The 25,024-nt window shown below is 49.9% G+C and overlaps 2 protein-coding genes across 2 annotated transcripts in view; both read right to left on the bottom strand.

The window, feature by feature from the left end:
* Window positions 1–2,373: 2,373 nt before the first annotated feature.
* Window positions 2,374–15,437, bottom strand: LOC116786599 (UDP-xylose and UDP-N-acetylglucosamine transporter-like). Its single transcript, XM_032687309.1, is given in 14 exon segments — window positions 2,374–2,909; window positions 4,042–4,117; window positions 5,580–5,655; window positions 5,840–5,851; window positions 5,853–5,950; window positions 6,397–6,457; window positions 8,150–8,231; window positions 9,549–9,598; window positions 10,766–10,789; window positions 10,791–10,838; window positions 10,840–10,870; window positions 11,280–11,304; window positions 11,307–11,392; window positions 15,333–15,437. Coding segments are annotated over 14 exon segments (1,005 nt in total). The 5' UTR covers window positions 15,410–15,437; the 3' UTR covers window positions 2,374–2,650.
* A 2,225-nt stretch (window positions 15,438–17,662) lies between these two features.
* Window positions 17,663–25,024, bottom strand: part of LOC116786584 (leucine-rich repeat and guanylate kinase domain-containing protein-like) — a 49,601-nt gene continuing 42,239 nt past the window's right edge. Inside the window, exon 18 of the mRNA XM_032687275.1 lies at window positions 17,663–17,854. Within this exon, the coding sequence (XP_032543166.1) occupies window positions 17,677–17,854 (178 nt within the window). The 3' untranslated portion in view covers window positions 17,663–17,676. The remainder of the gene's footprint in view (window positions 17,855–25,024) is intronic.

Here is a 25,024-nt window from a genome sequence, read left to right on the forward strand (position 1 = left end):
CCTAAAAAAAAACCCCTGCTCTGGTCCCTCCAGCAAACCTTAAACCCCAATAAATCAGCAGCCCCATTTTGGGGGGAAAACCCCCGGACTGAAATCCTAATTCTGGCTCCGGCGGGAAGGGAATTCCTGCCGCTTCCATGATTCCCAAGGGTGACGAATATTCGGGAACACACCGGGAAGCTCAAAAAAAAAAAAAATCCCCCCCTGGCAGCAACAAAGAACTGTTGGATGTGTTGGGAGCGAAGAGCACACGGATAAATGGAAATCCCAAATCCCACAAAATTCCAAGCGGGAATTGGGGGCAAAGCGCAAATTCCTCGATGGAAGGAGAGACTCGGCGAGTTTATGTCCAGTGAGTTCCACCTGGGAGCAGCACAGCGTGGGACAACTCCCTCAAATCCCTGGCCCAGGATTTGGAATTATGGGATTTTGAGCACTGAGGAAATTCCCTGTCCCTGGAATTCCTCGTCCCAAATTTTTGTGGCTTTTCCCACCTCCTGGGCGGAGCTGAAGCTCTTTGTAAGTAGATTTGAGGAGGAAAATGAGGGATTAAAGGTTTTCCCTCTCCCCGGGTCCTTGTGGAGCCACCAAACAGCTGGAAGTGAGAGCCGAGGTCAAAATCCTTGGAAACATCCCATGGTTGACGCTTAAAAGGTTTTCCAGGCTCAGGAAAAATTGAACTGGGAGAGAAAATCCTTCAGGATCTCGGGATGGAGCTGCAGGTCCCCTCAGCCCCACACTGGCTGGGATGGAGGGAATTTTTCCCACAGCGGATTTTTGGGATTGAGGCCAAACTGGTGCTGGCAACACAGCAAAGCTGATCCCAAGGGATGGGAAAAGAGGAAAATCCTTCAGGATTTCAGGATGGAGCTGCAGGTCCCCTCAGCCCCACACTGCCTGGGATGGAGGGGACTTTTCCCACAGGGGATTTTTGGGATTGAGGCCAAACTGGTGCTGGCAACACAGCAAAGCTGATCCCAAGGGATGGGAAAAGAGGAAAATCCTTCAGGATTTCAGGATGGAGCTGCAGGTCCCCTCAGCCCCACACTGCCTGGGATGGAGGGGACTTTTCCCACAGGGGATTTTTGGGATTGAGGCCAAACTGGTGCTGGCAACACAGCAAAGCTGATCCCAAGGGATGGGAAAAGAGGAAAATCCTTCAGGATTTCAGGATGGAGCTGCAGGTCCCCTCAACCCCACACCGGCTCTGGTTGGGATGGAGGGAACTCTTCCCACAGGGGATTTTTGGGATTGAGGCCAAACCAGTGCCAGGAACACAGCAGTGCCTGGAGCACAGAAAGGAGCCTTTCCCTTTATTCCCACTCTGCTTCCCAGGAATGATTAGGCCACGGGTGGGCAAGGAGCTGGGAAGGGGAATATCCAAGAGAGCTGATAAAACCAGAGGGAAGAAGTTTGGGAAAGGTGTCACTGCTCAGGGATTTGCTGGGTGGGAGAAGGCGAGTGGCCTTTCCAACACTTTGGGATTTTTCCTTTGCTGTTAAACCACCTTTCCCTCTCCTTGGCTTTGGGACAAGGGAATTCCAAGCTGGATGTGGCTGAGGTTGAAATCCTGGATGCCTGAAGTGTCCCAGCCCAGCAGGGACAGCTCCACCACGGTGGGAACACGGAGCTCCGGGAAAACTGTGACACTGAGGGACAGGGGATGCGCTGCCATGGACAAGGCTGATCCCAAGGGATGGGAAAAGGGGAAAACTGGGGGAAGGGACAGTCCAAGCAGCCCCCTCAGCAGCAGGATTAAGCTCAGCTCAAAGAGCCTTGGAATTCCTTGGCAAGGTTTGAACCCTGAGGTTGGGAAGGATCCCTGGGGATCACCAGGAGCTCAGCATGGTCCTGCTGGGAACAAAGCTCACTGAACACACTTGGAATGAGGGAGAAAGTGGGAAGAGAAGGAAAACCCAGCTGGAGTGAGGAGCTGGAGGATTCCTCTGGCTGGGCAAGTGTCGGGGCAACACCTCGACTGCTCCGGAGCTCCCTGAGAGAAGGTGACACAGACACTTGTTGTCCCCTTGGCATCCCCCCTTCCTGGTCTCCTCAGGCTCCCAACGACATCCTGATGGGATCCTGTGGCTTGGGAATCACCCCCCGAGCCATTTTCCAGTGCAAATCCACTGGGCAAACTGGAAGGCTCTGGGTGTATCCAACACCCTTCCAGCAGAGGCGGTGGGATCAGGGAACAAGGACTCGGGGGAACATGGAACAAAGGACTCAAGGGAACAGCCAGGCCTGGAATTTCCACCGGAAAATTTCCACTGGAACAACCAACCAGCAGTTCTGGGGCTCAGCCAGCGGGATGTCAAAGGATGGCACCCAACAGCTCCAGCTGATCCAAGCTGGGAAGAGCCAACAACAGCAATCCAGGTCAGCTTTTACTTCCAAAGGCTCATTCCAATGGGGGGGAAAAAAAAAACCAAACAAACAACCAAAAAACCAGGAGGAAAAGCTGGAAGCATTAAAAAGGAAAAAAGCCTACTCTCCAAAACAACCCTGTTGGAGATCTGTCCATGATCCGTCCCAGTTCCCAGCGTTTGGGTTCCGATGATTCCCAGGAGCTTGGCCCAGCCAACCCCTCCTATAAAAACACCCCCCTCAGGGGGGAATTCCCTGGAAAAAAACCCACTCCTTGGGCCTGTCACTCCTCCTTGGGCCTCCTCCTCCTCCTCCTCCTGCAGCGGGCCAGGAGGGAGCCCAGGCTGTGCCAGACCTCGGCGTAGAGGAGGGTGCCCAGGAAGACGAGGGCGGTGCCGAGCCAGTGCCAGGCCGTGAAGGGGTTGCGGAAGTAGAGGATGGAGAAGATGAGGCTCACGAACTTCCGCAGCGTCACCACCAAGGTCACCGTCAGCGACGGGCACTCCGTGGTCAGGATGAACACCCCCCGGATGCACACGTACCTGGGGGGGCGGCTCAGGGAAAAAAACGGGATGGAGGGAAGCGGGGGAGAGGCGGGAATGGGAGGGAAAGGGGGATGGGGAGCACGGGGAGGGAGGGAGGGAGGGAAGTTCCCGCCTGGGGTGGGTTGGGATGGAATGTGATAAATGTGTGGGCGCACAAATCCAGGGGGAAACAAACCCAGGGACACCCCACGGATCCAGGGGAAAACATAAGGACACCCCACAAATCCAGGGACAAACGCAAGGACACCCCACAAGCCCAGGGACAAGCCATGAATCCAGGGGAAAACACAAGGATGCCCCACAAACCAGGGAGAAACTCAGGGACAAGCCATGAATCCAGGGGAAAACACAAGGATGCCCCACAAACCAGGGAGAAACTCAGGGACACCCCACGAATCCAGGGGAAAACATAAGGACACCTTACAAACCAGGAGAAACCCAGGGACAAGCCATGAATCCAGGGGAAAACACAAGGATGCCCCACAAACCAGGGAGAAACCCAGGGACACCCCATGAATCCAGGGGAAAACACAAACCAGGGACAAACCCAGGGACACTTGGGAATGGGAAGGAAAGGGGGATGGGGAGCGTGGGGAGGGAGGGAGGGAGGGAGGGAGGGAAGTTTCCACCTGGGGTGGGCTGGGATGGAATGTGATAAATGTGTGGATACACAAATCCAGGGGGAAACAGAAGGATGCCCCACAAACCCAGGGACACCCCATAAACCAGGGAAAAACATAAGGACACCCTATAAACCAGGGAGAAACCCAGGGACACCCCACAAATCCAGGGACACCCCATGAATCCAGGGGAAAACACAAGGACGCCCCACAAACCAGGGACAAACGCAGGGACACCCCATGAATTCAGGGGAAAACACAAGGATGCCCCACAAACCAGGGACAAACCCAGGGACATTTGGGAACGGGAGGGAAAGGGGGATGGGGAGCGTGGGGAGGGAGGGAAGTTCCCACCTGGGGTGGGCTGGGACGGAACGCGATAAATGTGTGGATGCACAAATCCAGGGGGAAACAGAAGCTCCTGAGCACAGGGGGGACTCCAAGGACTCCACACCCCCATCCCACCCCTCCTGTGCTCCCCTGGACCTGGCAGGGCTGCCAAAGGATACTGAGTGACGACGTTCATGAGGAGGTAGAACCACATGATGGGCAGAGTCAGCCCCAGCACCGGCACCCGGAACGGCTCTGCGGGGACAAGGGATGGAGAAGGTCACTGGGACACCATCCCAGGGATCATTCCCGGGACTGACCACGATCCAGGACTCACTGCAGCCTCAGGAGGCCCTTCCTGCCTCGGGCACAGTGAGCTCTGGGCATGGCTTGGGTTTTTTGGGCACTTCTCTTGTTCATGGTTTGATTTTTTGGGGAGTTTCCTGTTCTTCATGGTTGAGTTTTGGGCAGTTCTCTTCTTCTTGGTTTGATTTTTGGGGAGTTAATTTGTTCCTGGTTTGATTTTTGGGCAGTTCTCTTGTTTTTTGTGGTTTGATTTTTCAGGAGTTAATTTGTCCATGGTCTGATTTTTGGACAGTTCTCTCTGGTTTGATTTTTGGGCAGTTAATTTGTTCATGGTTTGATTTTTGGGCAGTTCTCTTATTCATGGTTTGATTTTTTGTGCAGTTCTCTTGTTCCTGGTTTGATTTTTGGGCAGTTCTCTTGGTCATGGTTTGATTTTTGGGGAGTTAATTTGTTCAGTTTGATTTTTTGTGGAGTTCTCTTCTTCATGGTTTGATTTTTGGGCAGTTCTCTTGGTCATGGTTTGATTTTTGGGCAGTTCTCTTGGTCATGGTTTGATTTTTGGGCAGTTCTCTTGTTTTTCATGGTTTGATTTTTTGGGGACTTCTCTTGTTCCTGGTTTGATTTTTGGGGAGTTCTCTTGGTCATGGTTTGATTTTTGGAGAGTTAATTTGTTCCTGGTTTGATTTTTGGGCAGTTCTCTTGTTCCTGATTTGATTTTTTGGGCAGTTCTCTTGTTCATGTGGTAAATGAGAAATACAAGAGATTTTGCAGATGTTTCTTCTTGGAAATGAGGAACAGAAGATGGGAAAAGGAACAGGCTAAAAGGAAAATGCTTTAAAAGGGAAAAGCTCCATCCTTGTGGTGCCCAACCCGGATGAATCTGGTGTGTGACCCTGACAGTGCTCAGGTGGCAAAGCCTGAGTGGCACCAGCAACCCCAAACCCAGCAGGTCCAGGAGGATTTGCTCCTGTTATTCCCATTTTTGAACTCCCACGTTCCTTTTCCCAAGGGTCTCCTCAAGGATGAGTGATCTGGCTTGGTCTGTGTGTGGGGATTAGTGAGAAACTTGGGATTTCATCCTGGAATCCCAATGGTTTGGGTTGGAAGGACCTTAAAGGTCATCCAGACGGGCAGGGACACCTTCCACTATCCCAGGTTGCTCCAGGATCCATCCTGGCCTTGGACACTTCCAGGGATCCAGGGGCGGCCACAGCTTTCTCCGGGAAATCCATTCCAGCCCCTCCCCACCCTCCCAGCCAGCAATTCCTTCCTGAAAACTCAAAAGGCTTGCATATCCCAAGGTGATTGCATATTCCAAGCCTGGAATGCACAACTGCTGGCCTGAAAGATTCCCGGAGCATTTTCCAGAGGATGGGAAGGTCCAGGCCAAGGATCCCCGAGCCCAACTCACCGGACTGGCTGAAGAGGACGGCGTGCTGGTAGATGTTGGGGGCCAGGAGCAGGAATCCAGGGAGTGGCAGGGCATGCTGGGGAGAGAACAGAGCCATGGTGATGGGAATCCACCCCAGGTGATGGGAATCCACCCCAATTCCCAGCCTGGAAAAATGCCCTCGCGTAGCCGGATGGGAGCGCGCAGCCCTCCTCTGGATCCGCGCCAGCCGGGAGCCAAAGGGACTCTTGGAGCAGCTCCAGCTGCCCAGCAGGACTCACATTGTAGAAGAGGGGCCTCTTTGGAGTGCTTCCCAAACCTCTGGTACAGAGTCTCCTGGAAAATCCCCATCCTGGCAGACATGAGGAGGGCAAAGGTGAGGGCGGCGATGCCTGCAAGGGAAGCACAGCTCAAACAGGGAATGGCCTGGACACTCCCACAGTTTGGCTTTCCAGGGATAAAAAAAAGCCAAGCCGGAAAACTGGGAACACCCCTGGGACACAAGAGTTTTATTCCCAAGGCTGGGACGCAAAGAGACACAAGGGTTTCATTCCAAACGTGCCAAGAGACCTCTTAAAAATAACAGGCTTGGCCCTAAATTGGTGGGTACCAGGGATAGTTTTGGCCTCTCCTGACAAAATATCAATCCCAGACTTTCCCAAAGAGCCCCCAAAGGTATAAAACTGGACTCCAGGGGCAGATTTTAAAGCCTCCTCCGTGGAATTCTGTGCTGAAGGAACACCTGAAGCAGCCCTACTGTCGGGTACAGCGGGCAGAGGAATCGAAGCCATCAAAAGCTGAGTCTTGCCAATATTCCAGGAATTATCCTGGCACTCACCCAGCAGCCACCACAGGAAAACCTGGACTCCATCCTCTTCGTTCAGGCTGGAGTCGGATGCCTGGACAGAAACACAAGAGTCACCACCACGTCCCACCCGGACCTCTCTTCATGTCTCGTGTTCCAAGCGAATCCCAAGGTCTCACATTCCCCACAGCTGCTTCCCTGGCACCATTTGCTTCCCACCCTTCACCAGATTCTGGCAAAAGCAAGGCTCAGTGTCCATCAAAAAGCAGATTTTCTGAAAGAAACGCCCTGACTTGGGAAAAGGCGGGATTCTCCCATCACAAAAACAATCAGTGGTACTTGGAAAGCTCCCAAAACCAGCCCTTCCAAGGGTTCCTCTGGGCCCATCCCAGGGATGAGTGAGCAGGGAGGAACAAGAGCTTTGGGCAAGCCCAAAACCAGGCCTAAAACTCCCTTAGAAAGCTCCCAAACCAGCCCTTTTTCACAGGTTCCTCTGGGCCCATCCCAGGGATGAGTGTGCGGGGAAAAACAAGTGCTTTGGCTGAGGCCCAGCTGGGGGCTAAAACCCCGCTCAGGTGCTAAAACCAGGCCTAAAACCTGGTTTGTGGTCAATATATTAAGGAAAGCAGGCTAAAGGTGCTGACAGAGCAGGGTAAAACTCCCTTAGAAATATCCCAAACCAGCCCTTTCATGGGTTCCTCTGGGCCCATCTCAGGGATGAGTGTGCAGGGAGGAACAAGTGCTTTGGCTGAGGCCCAGTTGGGGGCTAAAACCCTGCTCAGGTGCTAAAACCAGGCCTAAAACCTGATTTGTGGTCAATAAATTAAGGAAAGCAGGCTAAAGCTGCTGACAGAGCAGGGTAAAACTCCCTTAGAAATACCCCAAACCAGCCCTTTCACGAGTTCCTCTGGGCCCATCTCAGGGATGAGCGTGCAGGGAGGAACAAGGGCTCTGGCCAAGCCTAAAACCAGGCCTAAAAACCTGGTTTGTGGTCAATTCCTTAAGGAAAGCAGGCTACAGGTGCTGTCTGAGGAGGATAAAGCTCCAGACTTGCCTCCCCTCTTTCCCTGTAATTCAGGGAAATTAACTCAGTCCCCTTTGCCCAGCTCTATCCCAAATCCTGGATTAACACCCAGCCCTTCCCCAGACGTTCTCAGAGCCTTAAAAGCCCTTAAATGCCAGGGAATTTGGAGGTTTGACAGCCCAGTTTTTCATTCCCAACCTCCCAGAGCTGGATTAAGTGCAGCCAATTTTCTCTGGAGCAGCACTTTGGGCCATGTTTGTGCCATCCCTTGCCAGGATGAGGCCGAGGGTGCTGAGCCAGAGAAGCTCCAAGGGCTGGATTCCTGGATTTCCTCCCTCCTTCCTGTTCTCCAAACACAGGCTGGATAACCAAAGGTCTGGAAAAATCCCTGCCTGAAAGCCAACCATCTTTTCTGGGATAAAAAGAGTGAAGACGGCCGAGTTTTATTTAGGATTCACCCACTCCTGAGTAAGGGAAAAAACCCAGATAAAAATCTGTTATCTCTGTGGCAAAAAAAACAAACAACAAACAAAAAAGAGGTTTGTTCTGAGCAAAAAGCAGGTTAAAAAGGCATTTATAATTAATTTCTGTGTGCATTCCTTCCCTCTAAAGCACAGGGAAATAAAACCAGGAATAAGAGCTTATAGGAGTGAGTTTAGAGGGAGGAGACACTTGTCTCTCCCTCAGGCAAAGGGAATTATGAGGAAGGGGCTGGAATAACGAGGGTCAGAGCTGGGATTGGGGTTCTTTCCCGGTCCTTACCACTTGCTTTGCAGACATGAAAGTGCAGGTGAAGATCCCAAGGGATACCAGGGCTATGGAAGTGTATTTGGACACGCTGTACCTGCCCAGGGAAGAGAGAGGAGACACCTCAGCGACCCAGCTCAGCTCCTGCTCTCCCGAAATCTGGGATAACGGGCTCTACTGGGGTTCTGGGGCTGGGGTTGGTAGCAGGGGGGCTCCAGGGGTGGCTCTCTTGGAAGCTGCTGGAAGCTTCCCCCTGTCCCATGGAGCCAATTCCAGCTGTTCCAGGACGGATTCCAAAGCGGAGCCCATCAGGAGTGACGGGAACGCCTCTGGGATAACAGATTTAGGAACAGAAGGTTGTGGGGCAGAAGGAATTCCAGCCAGGGAAGAGCGGGGAGTGGGAACATGGGACCAGCAATGCAGAGCCTGAGGGTGGGGCAGGAGGAGGGGCAGGAGGAGCAGTGGGATGCAGGAAGGAGGCCCAGGATGGAGATGGAGCAGGATGGAGCAGGGGGATGCAGGAAGGAGGCCCAGGATGGAGCAGGGGAGGCAGGAAGGAGGCCCAGGATGGAGAAGGAAGGAGACCCAGGATGGAGATGGAGCAGGATGGAGCAGGGGGATGCAGGAAGGAGGCCCAGGATGGAGCAGGACGGAGAAGGAAGGAGGCCCAGGATGGAGCAGGGGGAGGCAGGAAGGAGGCCCAGGATGGAGCAGGGGGATGCAGGAAGGAGGCCCAGGATGGAGCAGGAAGGAGGCCCAGGATGGAGCAGGAAGGAGCAGGAAGGAGGCCCAGGATGGAACAGGAAGGAGCAGGAAGGAGGCCCAGGATGGAGCAGGGGGATGCAGGAAGGAGGCCGTGACCCGTAGCAGGCCCAGGATGGAGCAGGTCCCAGCAGAGGGAAGCCCACACGGAGCAGGTTTTTCCTGGACAGGACTCATGGCCTCTGTGGGGACCCACCCAGGGCAGCTCATCCGTGAGGGACTGATCCCATGGAGGAGGGACTACGGGACAGCTGGGGGGAAAGAGCTGCTGCCCCAGGGATGGGATCACCTGGAGAGCTCCATCCAGGACTGTCTCACCCTGGAGAGCTTCATCCAGGGCTGTTCCCATGGGATGGGCTCACCTGGAGAGCTCCATCCAGGACTGTTCCCATGGGATGGGCTCACCTGGAGAGCTCCATCCAGGACCAGGAGATGGAAATGCAGAGGGAAGAGCTATTCCAGCCTCTACTCCAGGAACACCTCTGTATCCCGGTTTTCCCACCATTAAATAGGAATACTTAACAGGAAAAGGGAAGGTCTGAAGCCCCCATCAGGATTAAGTCAATGGCAGAACATTCCCTGAGGATTTGAGAGACAGGTTTGGGATTTACCAGAGCATTCCTTGATGATAAGAGGAAAGTTTGGGATTTACCTTTTCTTCAGGATGATGATTCCCAGAGCCATGCTGGCTATGAGGGAACCCTGGGAAAGGAAGGGGAAAAACAAAACAGAGGGTCAGCAGGACAGAATTCCCCAGACTGGGATGCCCATCCCATGGAAACACTGCAAACTCAATCCAAAACTCCAAGAGAAATCCAAGGTCAGGAAGAATGACAGGTGGGAATGAGAGGAAACAGCTTCTCCTTATGCCAGGGGATGTTTAGATTGGATATTAGGAATAATTTCTTCATGGAAAGGGTTGTTCAGCCCTGGCACAGCTGCCCAGGGCAGAGATGGAGTCACCATCCCAAATACAGGCTCTCTGGAATGGGATGGGAATGGTCAGGACACCACCAGGTCAAATCCCAAATCCAGGCTTTCTGGGATTGGGATAGTCAGGACACCACCAGGTCAAATCCCAAATCCAGGCTCTCTGGAATGGGATGGGATGGTCAGGACACCACCAAGTCAAATCCCAAATCCAGGCTCTCTGGAATGGGATAGTCAGGACACCACCAGGCCAAATCCCAAATCCAGGCTTTCTGGGATGGGACATCCTGGGACACCACCAGGCCAAATCCCAAATCCAGGCTTTCCTGAAATGGGATGTCCAAGACACCACTAGGCCTAATCCCAAATCCCAAATCCAGGCTCTCTGGAATGGGATGGTCAGGACACCACTGGGCCAAATCCCAAATCCAGGCTCTCTGGAATGGGATGGTCAGGACACCACTAGGTCAAATCCCAAATCTCAAATCCAGGCTCTCTGGAATGGGATGGTCAGGACACCGCCAGGCCAAATCCCAAATCCAGGCTCTCAGGAACGGGATATTCCACCAAGAATCCCACACCAGGACATGGTGTTTCCAATGTGTGTGGTGCCAGGGAAAGCTGGGATCCCTCTGGCCACAATCCAGGGCTGAGAGCCAGAGTCTGGGATTGGTTTCGTCACCGTCACTTCCCGCCCACCTTTGGAATTTCCTCATCCATCCGCTAAGCTGGAATTCCCTGGAATTTAAGGTGAGAGGGAGAACTGGAGCCGAGCCTTCAGAGCCGGTTTGTTTTCCCTGCCAATCGGTTGGAATGTGGGATTTCTCCCAGGATTTTGGTGGCCTTGGGGAAGGAGGAGGCGGCAGAACACACAAAGCAGGGAGAGGCCACGGGAAGAGGAATTCCAGAGGAGGAAAGCGGGAGAAGGGCGGCACTCACCGAGCGGAAGATCATGTGCAGGGGGCATGGAGATGTTGAGGTTCAGGGCGTAGTTATTCACCACGCTGACGGTTGAAGAACATGGCCACCATGATCAAATAGTACCTGGAACGGCAAAAATTCCCACCCTGGAATGCTGGGAGACACCTCAGGAACCATCCTGGGCTGCAGGGAAAGGCCTGGAGCAGAGCAGGAGCTCCCAGGGAATAACAAGGAGATGATCCGTTGAACTCCAGGAAAACTCTCTTTAAAAAAAAAGCTCTTTAACCACAGCAAACTCTTCCCTGTGGAAAATATTCCCCTGTGCCTCTGACAGGGAAGGATCTGAGGGCGATTTCCTATCAAGAATTCCCAAGAATGTTTTTATCAGGCCTGACAGGTTCTCAACGGGGCTGCAGGATGGATGGGATTGAGGCAGGATAAGTGGACAAGCCACTTTATATTAAAGGCTTTTGGAGATCATGGATAGCCAGGGATAATCCCTGCCCAGCAAAAAGTTTGGGATGCACTGTACCTGATTGGGATGGCCGGGCTCTTCCTCCAAAATTGGCCTCGAAGATAAAACCTTCCACGGCGATGAACAGGAACTGGGAGAAGGTCACGATGTTCCCACATCCTGGAAACTCCCTGCGGGCATGGAAAAGGAAGAGGAGTGTGAAACAAGGCCGTGGGAGAACACGGGGTTCCAAGAAAAGCGGGGAAAACAGCTCCTTATCCACAGGGAGAATCGGCCTGCAGAGGCTTTGTGGCTTTACCTGTCCAGGGTTTCCTGGATAAAACACCTCCCTGAGGGTGTTTATCCCCACAGAACTTGGGGATAATGTGCAGGGATCCCTTCCCCAAACATTCCCAAAGAGGGAGGGAGGGGTGAATCCCTCGGGAAGTGAAAGAGAAAACGGTCTGTGTAACATCCCACCAGGACACAGGGCAAGGATGAGGAACATCCACTGCAGAGGATCTCCCTCCTTCCCACAGGGAAGTGGCTCTGGAAGGACTCTCTCCCTGCCTACGAGGCCAGGAGGAATATGAGTCCAGTCCTGGATTTCTGGTATTCCTTGTTCCCACTGCATTTGGGAAGTGCCAAGGTAAGCTCAGTGTCCCTGTTCTGCCTGTGGCCCCATCCCAAAACACCTTGGACCTGCTCTCATTCCCTCGGGAAGTTTGAGCTCCCTGTTATCCTCTGTTTTCTGCATGCCAAAAAAAGGGGGTTGTAGGATCAAGGAGGAACAAGGGATCCATGTGCAGGGATCCCTTCCCCAAACATTCCCAAAGAGGGAGGGAGTGGTGAATCCCTCGGGAACTGAAAGAGAAACTGGTCTGTGTAATGTGAAATCCAGGAGGAAGGCCATGGAGAACAGGGGGTTCCAAGAAAAGCGGGGGGGGGAAACAGCTCCTTATCCCACAGGGAGAATTGGCCTGAAGAGGCTTTGTGGCTTTACCTGTCCAGGGTTTCCTGGATAAACACCTCCCTGAGGGTGTTTATCCCACAGAACTTGGGGATAATGTGCAGGGATCCCTTCCCCAAACATTCCCAAAGAGGGAGGGAGTGGAGAATCCCTCGGAGAAGTGAAAGAGAAAACTGGTCTGTGTAACATCCCACCAGGACACAGGGCATGGATGAGCACATCCACTGAACTGATCTCCCTCTTTCCCACAGGGAAGTGGCTCTGGAAGGACTCTCTCCCTGCCTACACGGCCAGGAGGAACATGAGTCCAGTCCTGGATTTCTGGTATTCCTTGTTCCCACTGCATTTGGGAAGTGCCAAGGTCAGGTCCATGTCCACATTCTGCCCGTGCCCCATCCCAAAATATGTGACCAAGAGCTTGGATCTGCTCTCCATTCCCTCGGGAAGTTTGAGCTCCCTGCTCTCCTCTGTTTTTCTGCATGCAAAAAAAGGGATTGTAGGATCAAGGAGGAACCTAAACCAGCTCATCTAGGAGCCCCAAAGGGTTGTGCCACCAACGCCCTCGGGGTTGTGTTTATTCCGTGGGAAGAGGAAAGGTTGGAGCAGCCTGACCCCAAACCAACCCTCCCTGCACACAGCTGCAGACTCTGCCTCCTTCCTAAGGAGCTTCCAGGGAGCAGGGAAGCATTCCCAGGGAATCAGGTAGGGCTCAGGGGAGGCTGTGACACTGTCAGGTAATCGGGGAGCTCGTGGGACACAGAGGGATTTGAGGAACTGCTTCCCCCTTTCTGCGGTGCAAGACACGAACCGAGCCAAGGATTTTCCCGGAGAAGCCGCAGGACTCGGAGCCCTGATCCCCACCCTGCTGCACCAGGACACAACTTCCTCATGGAACAAGCTGCCACATGTTAAGGCTCTGGCTCTGGACACGGTTTTGCAGGATTCAAGCACTGGAGAACAGGAATATCCAAGCTGTCTCCTCCAAATTTTCCTCTGGACCTCTGGGAAGCAGCAGCAAGAGCTGGCACTAACTGGAAAACCAGGAAAAGGCACCTTCTCCCGGCATTTTTCCTGCCAATCCTCACATTCCTCAGGGCTTAATTGTCCAGGAAACTTCCAGGAGAGGTTGAGGAGGAGAGACACCGGAGCCAGAGGCTCCAGGATTGCAAACAGGAACACAAAGCAGGTGGAAACCTGGAATAATCCAAGTTTCTGGGTTCCATAACATCCATTTCCAGGCACTAGACTTTGCTTCCTCCCAATTCCCAGATCCCTGCACGTGACCTCCCTTTATCAGGGAAGTGTTGGCACATGGGGTTATGTGGGAAGTGATAAGAAAGAGATAAAAAGCCCTTTATCTGCCCATTCTTTGCCTCACAACCCTCAGGCACAGAAAGAGGTGCCAAAAAACCTGGATTTATCACCCCCAGGTCTGCTTTAGCCGTAGCCAACCGATAAGATGCTCCAGACAAGGACTTTCCCTGCTCTCCCTCTGTTCCAAACCCACACTGAGAGGGAGAAAATCTGATTTTTTGGGCCTGTTTTAAACCCCTTTCCAGCAATTCAAGCCCCTGACTTGTTCTGCCTCCACAGTCCAGCAGAGAAATTTCTCTCCTTGTTTCTGCAGCCACTCAACCCAGGTTTAAAGCCTTTTGTCTCTTCTCAGGCAGCTCCAGACTAAACAGTTCTCATTCCTTAACTCTTTCCCTCGTAAATCCCGAGTCAAATTCTTCCAAACACCTCTGTTTTTCCACACCAGACTCCCAGTCTGGTCCCTGCCTTCTCCTGTGATCCTGTTCCAGGGCCTTGCTTTTCATGGGAATGTTCTCTGCAGGAGGAACTTTTCCTTCCAGATGCACCAAAACCCAAAGAATAATCGGTGTTACCCCAATTTAGGGCCCAGGGCAAGGAAGGGCACAGGAATTGAGCTGGAAGGATGAGAGGAATTTCCAAAGTGGATGAGAGGAATTTCCAAAGTGGATGAGAGGTGACGCTTAAGAATAATCTGTGTGTGAAATGCAGCTTTTCCTTGATGTCTGCAACTGGACTCCTGGAATTTGCCGGGGTTTAGACACCTAATTCAGGCTCTGAGCAGGGCCAAACGTTTAAGGTCTGGCTGGAGCCAGATCCAAAGCTTTCTTTCACTTCCAAAGGGTTCATTCCTCCTCTGTCACTGGTGCTGCAACACAAGCCAGGCAGGAAAAGGTTGGAGCAATCCCTGAAGACAAAACTCCAGGAATTGCTTCTGGTTTATCCAGTGACTGTGCAACTTGTGTGAAGGTCCCGTGTCCTGGGCTCCCCCCTGCTGGCTTTTGCACTCCCTTTTTCCCTTAAAAAATCTGGGATATTGCTGGAAGAAAGGGCTATTTTTGAAAGCCTGAAGTGAACAGAGCACTGAATGTTCAGGGGATGCGGCTCCCAACTGCCTGTGATTTCAGAACCCGTTCAATCAGTACTTTTTTCCAGTCAGGTCTAGGCCCTTTCCACCTTCCCTTTACCATTCCCAAGCCCTGCCATCCCTCAAATCGGGGTGGGGAAGGTGAAATTCCCAAAAAACCAGCCCCCGACCTGGCAGGTTTCCCGTCCCCTCCCGGCGCCCCGGGGACGCGCTGCCCTTGGCGCGGTGGCTTCGCGGCTGCCAAAGATCACATTCCCAGCTGGAAAACATTCCCGGCTTGTCCCCAGGGACCCTCCCAGGCAGCTCCTGCACGTCTCCTCCTTGGCATTCCAGCTGCGGCTTGGCCGGGATCGGGATGGCTGGGATGCTTTGGGGACAGACCGTGAGACCCCCCGTGCCAGGGCAGGTCAATGACACGGCCCAAACCAAGGGGGACAACCCCAAAACCCCCCCACAACCCATCGGACCAGGCGATGATCCACAACCAGGCTCTGCTGGCACATGGATGAGGAGCCCCAGATCTGGGAATGCCCCCCGAGCTGGGAGGGGGATGGTCCAAGACCGCTCAGGATCAGCCCCAGGTACCGCCCCCATCCCAAATCCCCCCATAATGTCCTGGATCCGCCCTGGCACCGCTGCTGCTTCCTCCCCTGACAAACCCTGAGACCGGTCCTGTCCCCATCCCCAGGGACGCTCATCCCGATCCCATTCCAGCCCCATATCCCCCTTCTCGCCCCCCCAACCCCTCCCCGCGGCCCCGCACCTGGCCAGCAGCTCCAGGAACACCACGTTGCTGCAGCAGCCGCCGAACACCAGCCCCACCGCCAGGGCCGGGTGCATGATGTCGCTCCGGGCAGCGAGGCCGCGTCCCGGGCCGCCACCCGCATCCCGATCCCGGGATCCTGCCCCGCTCCCGGCCCCGGCCCCGCCGCCCCCGCTTCCTCCGCCCGCCGGTAGTTCGCTCCCCGCCGGCCGCCGGGACTACACTCCCGGCAGCCGTCGCGCCGCGCCTCAGCGGCTCCCTGCTGGCGCCCCGCCGCGGGGCATGATGGGAGTTGTAGTTCTGGGGTGACGCCGTGATGGCGGCGCGGAGGTGGCGGCAGGAGGAGGCGGGAGTGGGGGCGAGACACTTTGTGGGAGGAACGGCCGGGGATTGACTTTTTGGGGTTATTTGGTGCCGATTAAAAGCAGCTCGTGATGAGTCTGCGCCAAATAATTATTGGTGAATAGTCATACGTCCAAATAATATGTTCAGAATAATGATTGTTATTGAAAGGCTGGGAGAGCTGGGGGGGTTCACCTGGAGAAGAGAAGGCTCCAGGGAGAGCTGAGAGCCCCTTGCAGGGCCGAAAGGGGCTCCAGGAGAGCTGGAGAGGGATTTGGGACAAGGGATGGAGGGACAGGACACAGGGAATGGCTTCCCAGTGCCAGAGGGAAGGGATGGATGGGATATTGGGAAGGAATTGCTGTCTGGGAGGGTGGGGAGGGACTGGAATGGATTTCCCAGAGAAGCTGTGGCTGCCCCTGGATCCCTGGAAGTGTCCAAGGCAGGTTGGAGCAACCCTGGGATAGTGGGAGGTGTCCCTGCCCATGGCAGGGGATGGCGCTGGATGATCCTTAGTTCCCTTGCAGCCCAAACCATCCTGTGATCCATGAAATTCAAGTTTCCCAAGAAACCAAAACCCATCATTAAAAACCGGTGCCTCACAAGAGCTGTTGCTCTTCAGCTCCAGGGTCCCTCCAGCTGCTCCATGGAAAGCTGCTGGGAGTCCTTTTACAGATTTCCCTGGAATTTCAGGCTGGATCTGTCCATTACTCACCAGTAATGAAAATTCCTCAGGACAAACAGCTCCAGGCTTTTATTGACTTGTCAGAGCTCACAGAAAATCTTCACCCACAGCCCATCCAGTTCTCACTAATTGCATTAATTTTGGTTGCTGAGCCCTTACTGGTTGTTTAAATGCATTTGCAAATCAGATTATTATGACTAGACCACCATTATTATGGCTTTTATTTTTTAAAAATAAAAGGATTTTGAACTGGTTTTTTCCCTCCCAACTCACCTCTGAACATTTCACAAAACCTCTTCAAAATAATTCCCTACTCCTACAAGACAGACAATATTTTCACACCTCAATTAATTCCATAATATAGAAGGGGGGGGGGAGGAAAGAGAGAAATTAATGGAAAATATGGTCCTGTGGCCGTTGGGGGAAAAAAAATCTCCAGCATTTTTCCCAGCTGGGAGAGCCCAGGGAAATAATTTTTAGCTTTGGAAAGAGAGAGAAACGACTTTTTTAATAAAGTTTGAAATAAATAACTTTATTTTTTTGAGGGCTAATAAGAAATGGATTTCGTAATAATCTTTGATGAAAATCGCTGTTGTTGTTAAAATAAAGAGTGGGGGTGGCCAAGATTTTTGGGAGGGGGGAGTGGGGCCATCAAGGGTTGCTGCTCTTCCTCCCGGGTGGGATTGGAGGCAGGACAGCTCTGGAACTGGAGCCAGGCTGGGTGAGGAGCTGAGGGACGTGAGAACCTGACTTGGGCTTGCTGGATTTTCTCTGGAGGGTTTCACCAGCCCTGCAGAAATGAAAAAACAAAAGGGATGAATCACTAAGAGGGAGTTTATTCCAAAGAAAATTCAGAATTTACCCTGAATTCCAGTTGAAAAGCCAGCGGGTTGGGGTGAAATCTCCAGGTTGTCCAGTGACTGCTCCAACTCATCCAGAGGGGGAGGAACTTTATGGATAAGCAGGCACCGGTTTTAGTGTTACTTTGGAATGCTGGAAGTGTCCAAGGCTAGGAGAGCTGGGAATGTTCCCCTGGAGAAGAGAAGGCTCCAGGGAGAGCTGAGAGCCCCTTGCAGGGCCTAAAGGGGCTCCAGGAGAGCTGGAGAGGGACTGGGGACAAGGCCTGGAGGGACAGGACACAGGGAATGGCTTCCCAGTGCCAGAGGGACAGGGTTAGATGGGATATTGGGAAGGAATTGCTGGCTGGAATGGATTTCCCAGAGAAGCTGTGGCTGCCCCTGGATCCCTGGAAGTGTCCAAGGCCGGGTTGATCAACCTGGGACAGTGGAAGGTGTTGAGGTTGGAACTGGATGATCCTTAAGGTCCCTTCCAACCCAGCCCACCCCGTGCTCCCACCCTTCCATGAAAACAGCTCAAACCTTTCAACCTGTCCCTGGAATTCCCAGCTCCTCTTGGATCCTGGTGCTCAGCTTTGGGTTCCTCAGGGTGGTGGGTGTTGGGACCCCACCGACCATCAGCAGCAGGAGCAGCTTCCCTGGAGCCGAGAGGGGGAAAGGAGGCCTGGTTTAAACCAGGAAATGATTCCTGGCTTAAACCAGGAAATGATTCTTGGCTTAAAAAGAGCAATAAAAAAGCAGCTGCAGCATCACTGATGTGGCAGCAGCCACATGACTGGGACAGGAGGGAGAAATTCATCCCAGCACTTCGCTCCACAAAACCTTCCCACAACCCTCTCCCGGTTTCCAGCCAACGCCACGAGCACATTCCTCAGTTTTCATCTCCTGAATGAATTAATCCATCACACATCCAGGTGATCTCCAGCTCTGAGATCAGAATTCCAGCTCCTCGTTTCCAACTCCGTGGCTCGGCACTGCGGGAAATAATTCCCTTGAGGTGAGGAAAAAACCAGGAATTTCCTCGGAAAAAAGCGTTTTTGTGACAAGACAACCCTTGAGCAGCACCCAAGCACCTCTGACCTGCTGTGTCTCCTGCAAAAAAAGCTCCTCAAAGCGAAAAATCTGGATGATCTGAGGCCCTCCTGGTGAGAACAACCTTGTTCCCATAAAGGCTTCCCGTTCCCATCCACGGACTATTCCAGTTTATTCCACAAAAAGTAAGGAAAAGGCCCTTAATAGTGGATTTCTCTGGCAATGCTGAAGACATTTCATGATGTCTCTGGTCTGGGTGACAGAAAGCAGTTTGGAGATTTATGGATCTGGGGAGGAATTCCAAGGATTATCTACCCTGCCCTTTCCCAAAGGAATTTCATCCTGTCGGTTTTTTTTCAAGGTGTTTTTGTGATAATCCCACGATTCAAGAGGTGAAGAAAGTCAGTGTTTCACTGGTTGTTTAATAAATCCATACAATAAGAAGAATAATGGGATATTCCCATTATTTATCCCATGAATAATGGGATAAAACAAGGTGGCACTTCCATGAAAACAGGTAATTTATCTTTCCTGAAAGAGCAGAAAACCAGGAAAACTGTGGGAGAACATTCCACTTGACAAGTGCAAAGGGAATGCAGGTACCCAGGATTTTCTAGTCCAAGTGTGACAGGGAATTTTAATTTAATTAAGGTTTCTTGTCAAAGCATTATTGTGAGAATAATGTCAAAAATAAGTGGGATAAGTGGAGCTCGTGAGGGGAACCCACCTCTCCTTCATCCTGCAAGTTAATTTGGATAATGTGTCTTTAGTCCTTCCCTGAAAGCCAGGGAGGACTAATTAAAAAAAATTAAATTAATTAAAATTAATTAATTAATTAATTAATGAAATTAATTAAAAAATAAACAGAGGACTATTCCAGGTAAAGCAGCTGTTTTGTCCTGACCTGACATTTTTTCCCTTTAGTCCAAATTCCCAGTCAGTTTAAGATGGAAAAGAATGGAAAAACAGGAAGCTTAAAATTTAAAAAAAAAAAAAAAAAAAGAAATATGAGATAAAAGGATTCTGGGAGCACTAAATACAAAATAAGTAGAATGAGCTGAGTAAAAATTGGGCTGCTACAGACCCTGTTTAAATTGGGCTTGCACTGGGCAGCAAATCTAACATGGAATATATCATAAATACATATATCACTGCACATCATGCCATGATATTCCAGATATTTTACCTATTGATTGTGATTGGAATTAAATATTGGAGCTGCTTGTTCAATGCACTGAGCAGTGGGAAATGAGGCTTTTGCTCCACCCCCAAATAATGAAGGTTCAGTGACAGATTATGAAGTTTTTATTCTCCAAGTCACTGAATTTTTTGCTCCTTGCTGGAATAAGTTTCCACATCCTTAAAAACGCTTTTCCTGGGAAAAGTGAGCAATGAAATACAACAGAAGGGGCCTAAAGGGTTGATCAGTGCCTGTGGTGCTTTAAAACACAGATTTAAGATATATTAATTAAGATATACTGCCCTGTAGGACAGTGAGAGATTAAGGTTAAACAGTGAGAAATTAAGGCAAAAAAAGAATGCCTAATTTTATGAGTTCAGCCTCAAAAATCCCTGGGAACTGGGTATGGGAAAAAACCAGGTTATGGTGGGTTAATTTTAAGGAGAAGAGCAGGGAAAAGAAGGGTTTAATGAGCTGAGGAACAAATGGTGCTGTTCCCACCATTAAATAAAAGCTGCCAGATTGGGGAAATAATGCCAGAAATTAGGGGTTGGATTTGGTCATCTTGGAGGTTTTTTTTCCAGCTTTAATCAGATTATTTCACAGTCCCTGGTCTTGGAAACTCACAATTCCTGGAGGACAATCCATTCGTGTTCTTACCCCTTGATGGCTTTTTTTTTTTAGTTTTTTTTCAGTGTACTCTTTCTCCCATTCCAGCTGTTGAAAGCACAAAATCGGAGAGAAACGACAAAAAAAAAAAATAAGAAACCGCCTCCATACTAAAAAAAATAATAAAAATATCACTATAGGCTGTATTAGAACATTTCAGAAACATGGGGGGGTTTCTCACCAATATTTCAGAGGCTTCTACACAACAAGCTTCTACAAATCAAGCTGATTCCTTCCAAATTTTTTCTCCTACTTGCCTTGCAAAAGGATTATGGAATTTTGCAAATGCACCAAAAAAACCCAAACAAAACAAACAAACAAACAAAAAAACCCCCAAACAAACAAACCAACCAAAAAAAAAGAACCAGATTAGCAGGTTTTTTTTTCCATCTCCTCACAGTTGTTTTTCCACCATGTCATGAACGGTGCTAAATAAAAAAAAATGAAGTGAAAACACCCCGGCGTGGTGTTTTATTTCCAGAATAAACCTGGAAAGGCAGATTTGTTCCCATATGCCAAGGGTGGGACCTTTACGACTTCACACTTGTTTCACTTCTGGGTTTTGCCTCCCTGCAATTTATTTCCTCTCAGGGGCTCCCTCTCTTCCCCTTCAGCACATTCCAACCTCATCCATATCCTGGGATTCTGTGAAATTCAAATTTTTCCGTCCGCGGTAAAATTTAAAAGAAACACCTTTTTTTTTTTTTTTGGCAATTTGAATGACAACTACTAAAACCAGCCAAAGGGATATTTTGGGAGCGTCTCAAGTGATTTTGTTTTTTGCCAAACGTGGAAAAGGCACCTTTTAATCTTAATTTTATCGCTCCCCTTCAATTCCCAGATAGTTAAAAACACCAGAAGAACCTAAAATCAGAGGTTATAAATATAGGTGAAGAAAGCATTAGTTTTGGGTTTTTTTTTTTAGAAATAATCAAAGAGCTGTTGGCTCTCACATCACAAAAAAAGTACAGATTTAGAGCGTTGTCTAAATTTAGGAGGCCTTAATAAGTGATGAGAAAGCGTAGATTTTTTCACAAGGTAGGTTTGGTGCTTTTAAAGAAGGAATTTTAGGACAGCAAGGTTAGCTAAGAATTCTCCTGAACAGAAAAAAGGCATGGGGTGGGAGCTTATAAAGACCCTCAGCATTTCTCATTGCTCTGATTTAATGTGAAAAGCAGGTTATTTAGGTTATTATGGGAGGTTGTTTAACAGTGATTTTTACGAGGTGTGAGAACATCCAGGTGAAAGTACACGGTGTGGGATTTAAATGCATAAATGTGCATTGATAGATGTATTTATGATACATTAAATAGGTGTTTAAATACAGCAGGAGAGGTACCCATGGGCAGGGACACCTTCCACCATCCCAGCTTGCTCCAACCTGGCCTTGGACACTTCCAGGAATCCAGAAGCAGCCACAGCTTCTCTGGGAAATCCATTCCAGCCCATGGCAGGGGGTGGAAATGGATGATCTTGAAGGTCTTTCCAAGCCAAACCCAATTAGATTAAAGGCCCAAAGGCCTTTAAGGTAACAAATACCCCAGTGCCACTAAGAAATCAGACCCTGTCCCAACCCACTGCTCGTTGCAGGCAAGGTTTTTCTACTCTATATCTTAAATTTTCCCTTTCTTTAGTTCCTTCTTATTAATAATACCTAATAAATAAAGCTCCCCTGCTGCAAGGCCTCAAGCTGTTATTGTTTCACTGTCAAGCAACAAACTGGTGTTTGTTCAGCTGGAAATTCGCATCTTAGAAACAAAAATAAGATATAAAAAGGGGTAAAAAAAGGAGATATCTCTGCAAAGAAGTCATGTCTGAGAGGTAAGAAAAACATGGATTCATGTGGCAGCCCCAGTGTGGGCACAGGGCAGAGGGCACTGGGGAGGGCACACCTGGAATGCTGTGTCCAGTTTGGGGTCCCTCAATTCAGGAAGAACATGGAGGGGCTGGAGCGTGTGCAGGGAAGGGAAGGGAGCTGGGAAGGGGCTGGAGAACTCCTGAGGGAGCTGGGGGGGCTCAGCCTGGAGAAAAGAGGGATCAGGGGGGACCTTCTGGCTCTGCAAGTCCCTGACAGGAGGGGGGAGCCAGCGGGAGGTCGGGCTCTGCTCCCAGGGAACAAGGGACAGGAGGAGAGGGAACAGCCTCCAGCTGTGCCAGGGGAGGTTCAAATTGGATATTAGGGAAGATTTCCTCATGGAAAGGGTGGTCAGCCATTGGAAGGGGCTGCCCAGGGCCGTGATGGAATCACCATCCCTGGAAATGTTCAAACAAGGTGTGGATGTGGCACTTAAGGACACGGGTTTGGGCTTTGCAGGGCCGGGTTAACGCTCGGTCTTAATGACCTCAGAGGCCTTTTCCAACCTTAATAATTCCATGATCCTCATATTTGGGGGGAATTTGGTGCTCTTGGTGTCTGGCTGGAGATGTTTAGAAGTTGTCTCTGTGTTCAGTGAACTAAGTAAATACTTCCAAGACAAGTCACGACAGGATGAGAGGAAGTGGCCTCAAGTTGTGCCAGGATGAATTTTAGATTGAATATTAGGGAAAATTTCTTCATTGGAAGGGTTGTCACAGGCTGCCCAGGGAAGGGGTGGAGTCCCCATCCCTGGAGGGGTTTAAAATCCCTGTGGATGTGGCACTTTGGGACATGGCTTAGGTGTGAGGGCGACAGCGCCGGTTAAAGGTTGGACTCCGTGATCTCCGAGGTCTTTTCCAACCTTAAGGATTCTGTGAATCCACGACTCCAGAATTCCAAAACTGAAAAGCAAAATCACATTGAAGTCAAGAGGGTGACAAGACAAAAGGACCTTCAAGACAAACTCATGAAAATCTTCTGCTCACAGCAAGGAAACCCAACCTGAGGAGCCTCAACTCCAGGGACCAGGAGCTCCAGGGAAACGGGAAAGGGTCAGAATTCCCTCCAACTCAGAAAAGCAAGACTTGACGCTATAAATCCTCCTCTCAGTGCTGCTGCTCTTGCTCACTCCAGCTCTTTCAGCAACATTTAGAAGAAATCAAGAAATTAATCACGAACTAAAGGCCTGATGTGACTGTAACTTCAACCCAAGGCCTTATTTATTACCCTCAGACGTCCAGACAGCTCCTGAGATTCCTCAGAGCAAACCCTGATGTTCCATGAGGCAGAGACATCCAAATCACTTTAATTACAAACTCTTTCAGCAACATTTAGAAGAAATCAAGAAATTAATCATGAACTAAAGGCCTGATGTGACTGTAACTTCAACCCAAGGCCTTATTTACTACCCTCAGACACCCAGACAGCTCCTGAGATTCTTCAGAACAAACCCTGATGTTCCATGAGGCAAAGAGACTTAAAAATTACTTTCATTATAACCTCTTTCAGCAACATGCAGAAAAAATCAAGAGATTCATCATTAGGTAAGGGCCTGATGTGACTGTAACTTCAACCCAAGGCCTTATTTATTACCCTCAGACACCTGGACAGCTCCTGGGAGCCCTCAGAACGAACCCCGATGTTCCATGAGGCAAAGAGACTTAAAAATTGTTTTAATTACAAGCTCTTTCAGCAACATTTAGAAGAAATCAAGAGATTAATCATGAACTAAAGGCCTGATGTGACTGTTACTTCAACTCAAGGCCTTATTTATTACCCTCAGATGCCCAAACTTCTCCTGAGACTCTTCAGAACAAACCCTGACATTCCATGAGGCAGAGACATCAAAATCACTTTAATTACAAACTCCTTCAGCAACATTTAGAAGAAATCAAGAGATTCATCATGAACTAAAGGCCTGATGTGACTGTAACTTCAACCCAAGGCCTTATTTATTACCCTCAGACACTCAGACAGCTCCCGATAGCCCTCAGAGCAAACCCTGACGTTCCATGAGGCAAAGAGATTTAAAAATTGTTTTAATTATAAGCTCTTTCAGCAACATTTAGAAGAAATCAAGAAATTAATCATGAGCTAAAGGCCTGATGTGACTGTAACTTCAACCCAGGGCCTTATTTATTACCCTCAGACGCACAGACAGCTCCTGAGATTCCTCAGAACAAACCCTGAGAGTTCCATGAGGCAAAGAGACATCAAAATCACTTTAATTACACCTGCACACAGCCAGAGGCAGGAAAGAAAAGAGGCCAGCTTTTCAGTCATTTGGATTTAGGAAGGTAAATTTATGGAGATAACCCTGCAGGGTAGCAATAAATAAAATAAGTTGGATTCTTGCGTGACACCGCTTCAAAATTTCGAGCGCAGGCTCAGGAAAAAAATGAGTATTTTTCGGTTTGGGATTAAAATATGTCATGAGGAGATTAATCTTAATATTTATAGATACACAAGAAAGGCAAAACTTGGAGTAGTTTAGGAACTTTTTTTGCATATATTATTTTTGGCATCAGTTTTTATATATTAAATAGAATTTTGATTCCCTCTTAACTGAAATAGGGTTCTCTGGCCTCTGTGACTTCTGATCACAGTCACCTCTTTGCACTCCCAGCACAAGGGGCTTTTCAGAGAGTGAGGAAATTCGGTTTGGCTGCAAAAAAAATAACCTTTTTGTTTGGCAAAACCTGATCTGTGGCTTCATTCAATTCCTCACTAAGCAGGGGCAGTGGAAGAAAAGGAAGGAGGGAGTGTGGATGAGCCAAAACTGCCACTGAAGAAATACTGAAGTCACTAAAATCTTCCTAATTACATGAAAAAATTGCCTGGACACACACAAAAAATCTACTTTGCACTGATAGTTCTTTTCAATCACAGAAATCAGGATAAAAGTCCTCAGTAAAACCACTCTAATGGTGCTGCTCACAGAGTTCCTGCAATTAAAATCCAGTCCAACAGCTAAAAAAAAAAATCTTCAATTCAAGCAAGACTTTGCAGAAGCTTGCAGCTGATCATGTTGGCATTTCTATGTGCTAAAAATATATATATTCTTTTACCTGT

Source organism: Chiroxiphia lanceolata, chromosome 5 (assembly GCF_009829145.1).
Source record: "Chiroxiphia lanceolata isolate bChiLan1 chromosome 5, bChiLan1.pri, whole genome shotgun sequence".
Taxonomy (NCBI): domain Eukaryota; kingdom Metazoa; phylum Chordata; class Aves; order Passeriformes; family Pipridae; genus Chiroxiphia; species Chiroxiphia lanceolata.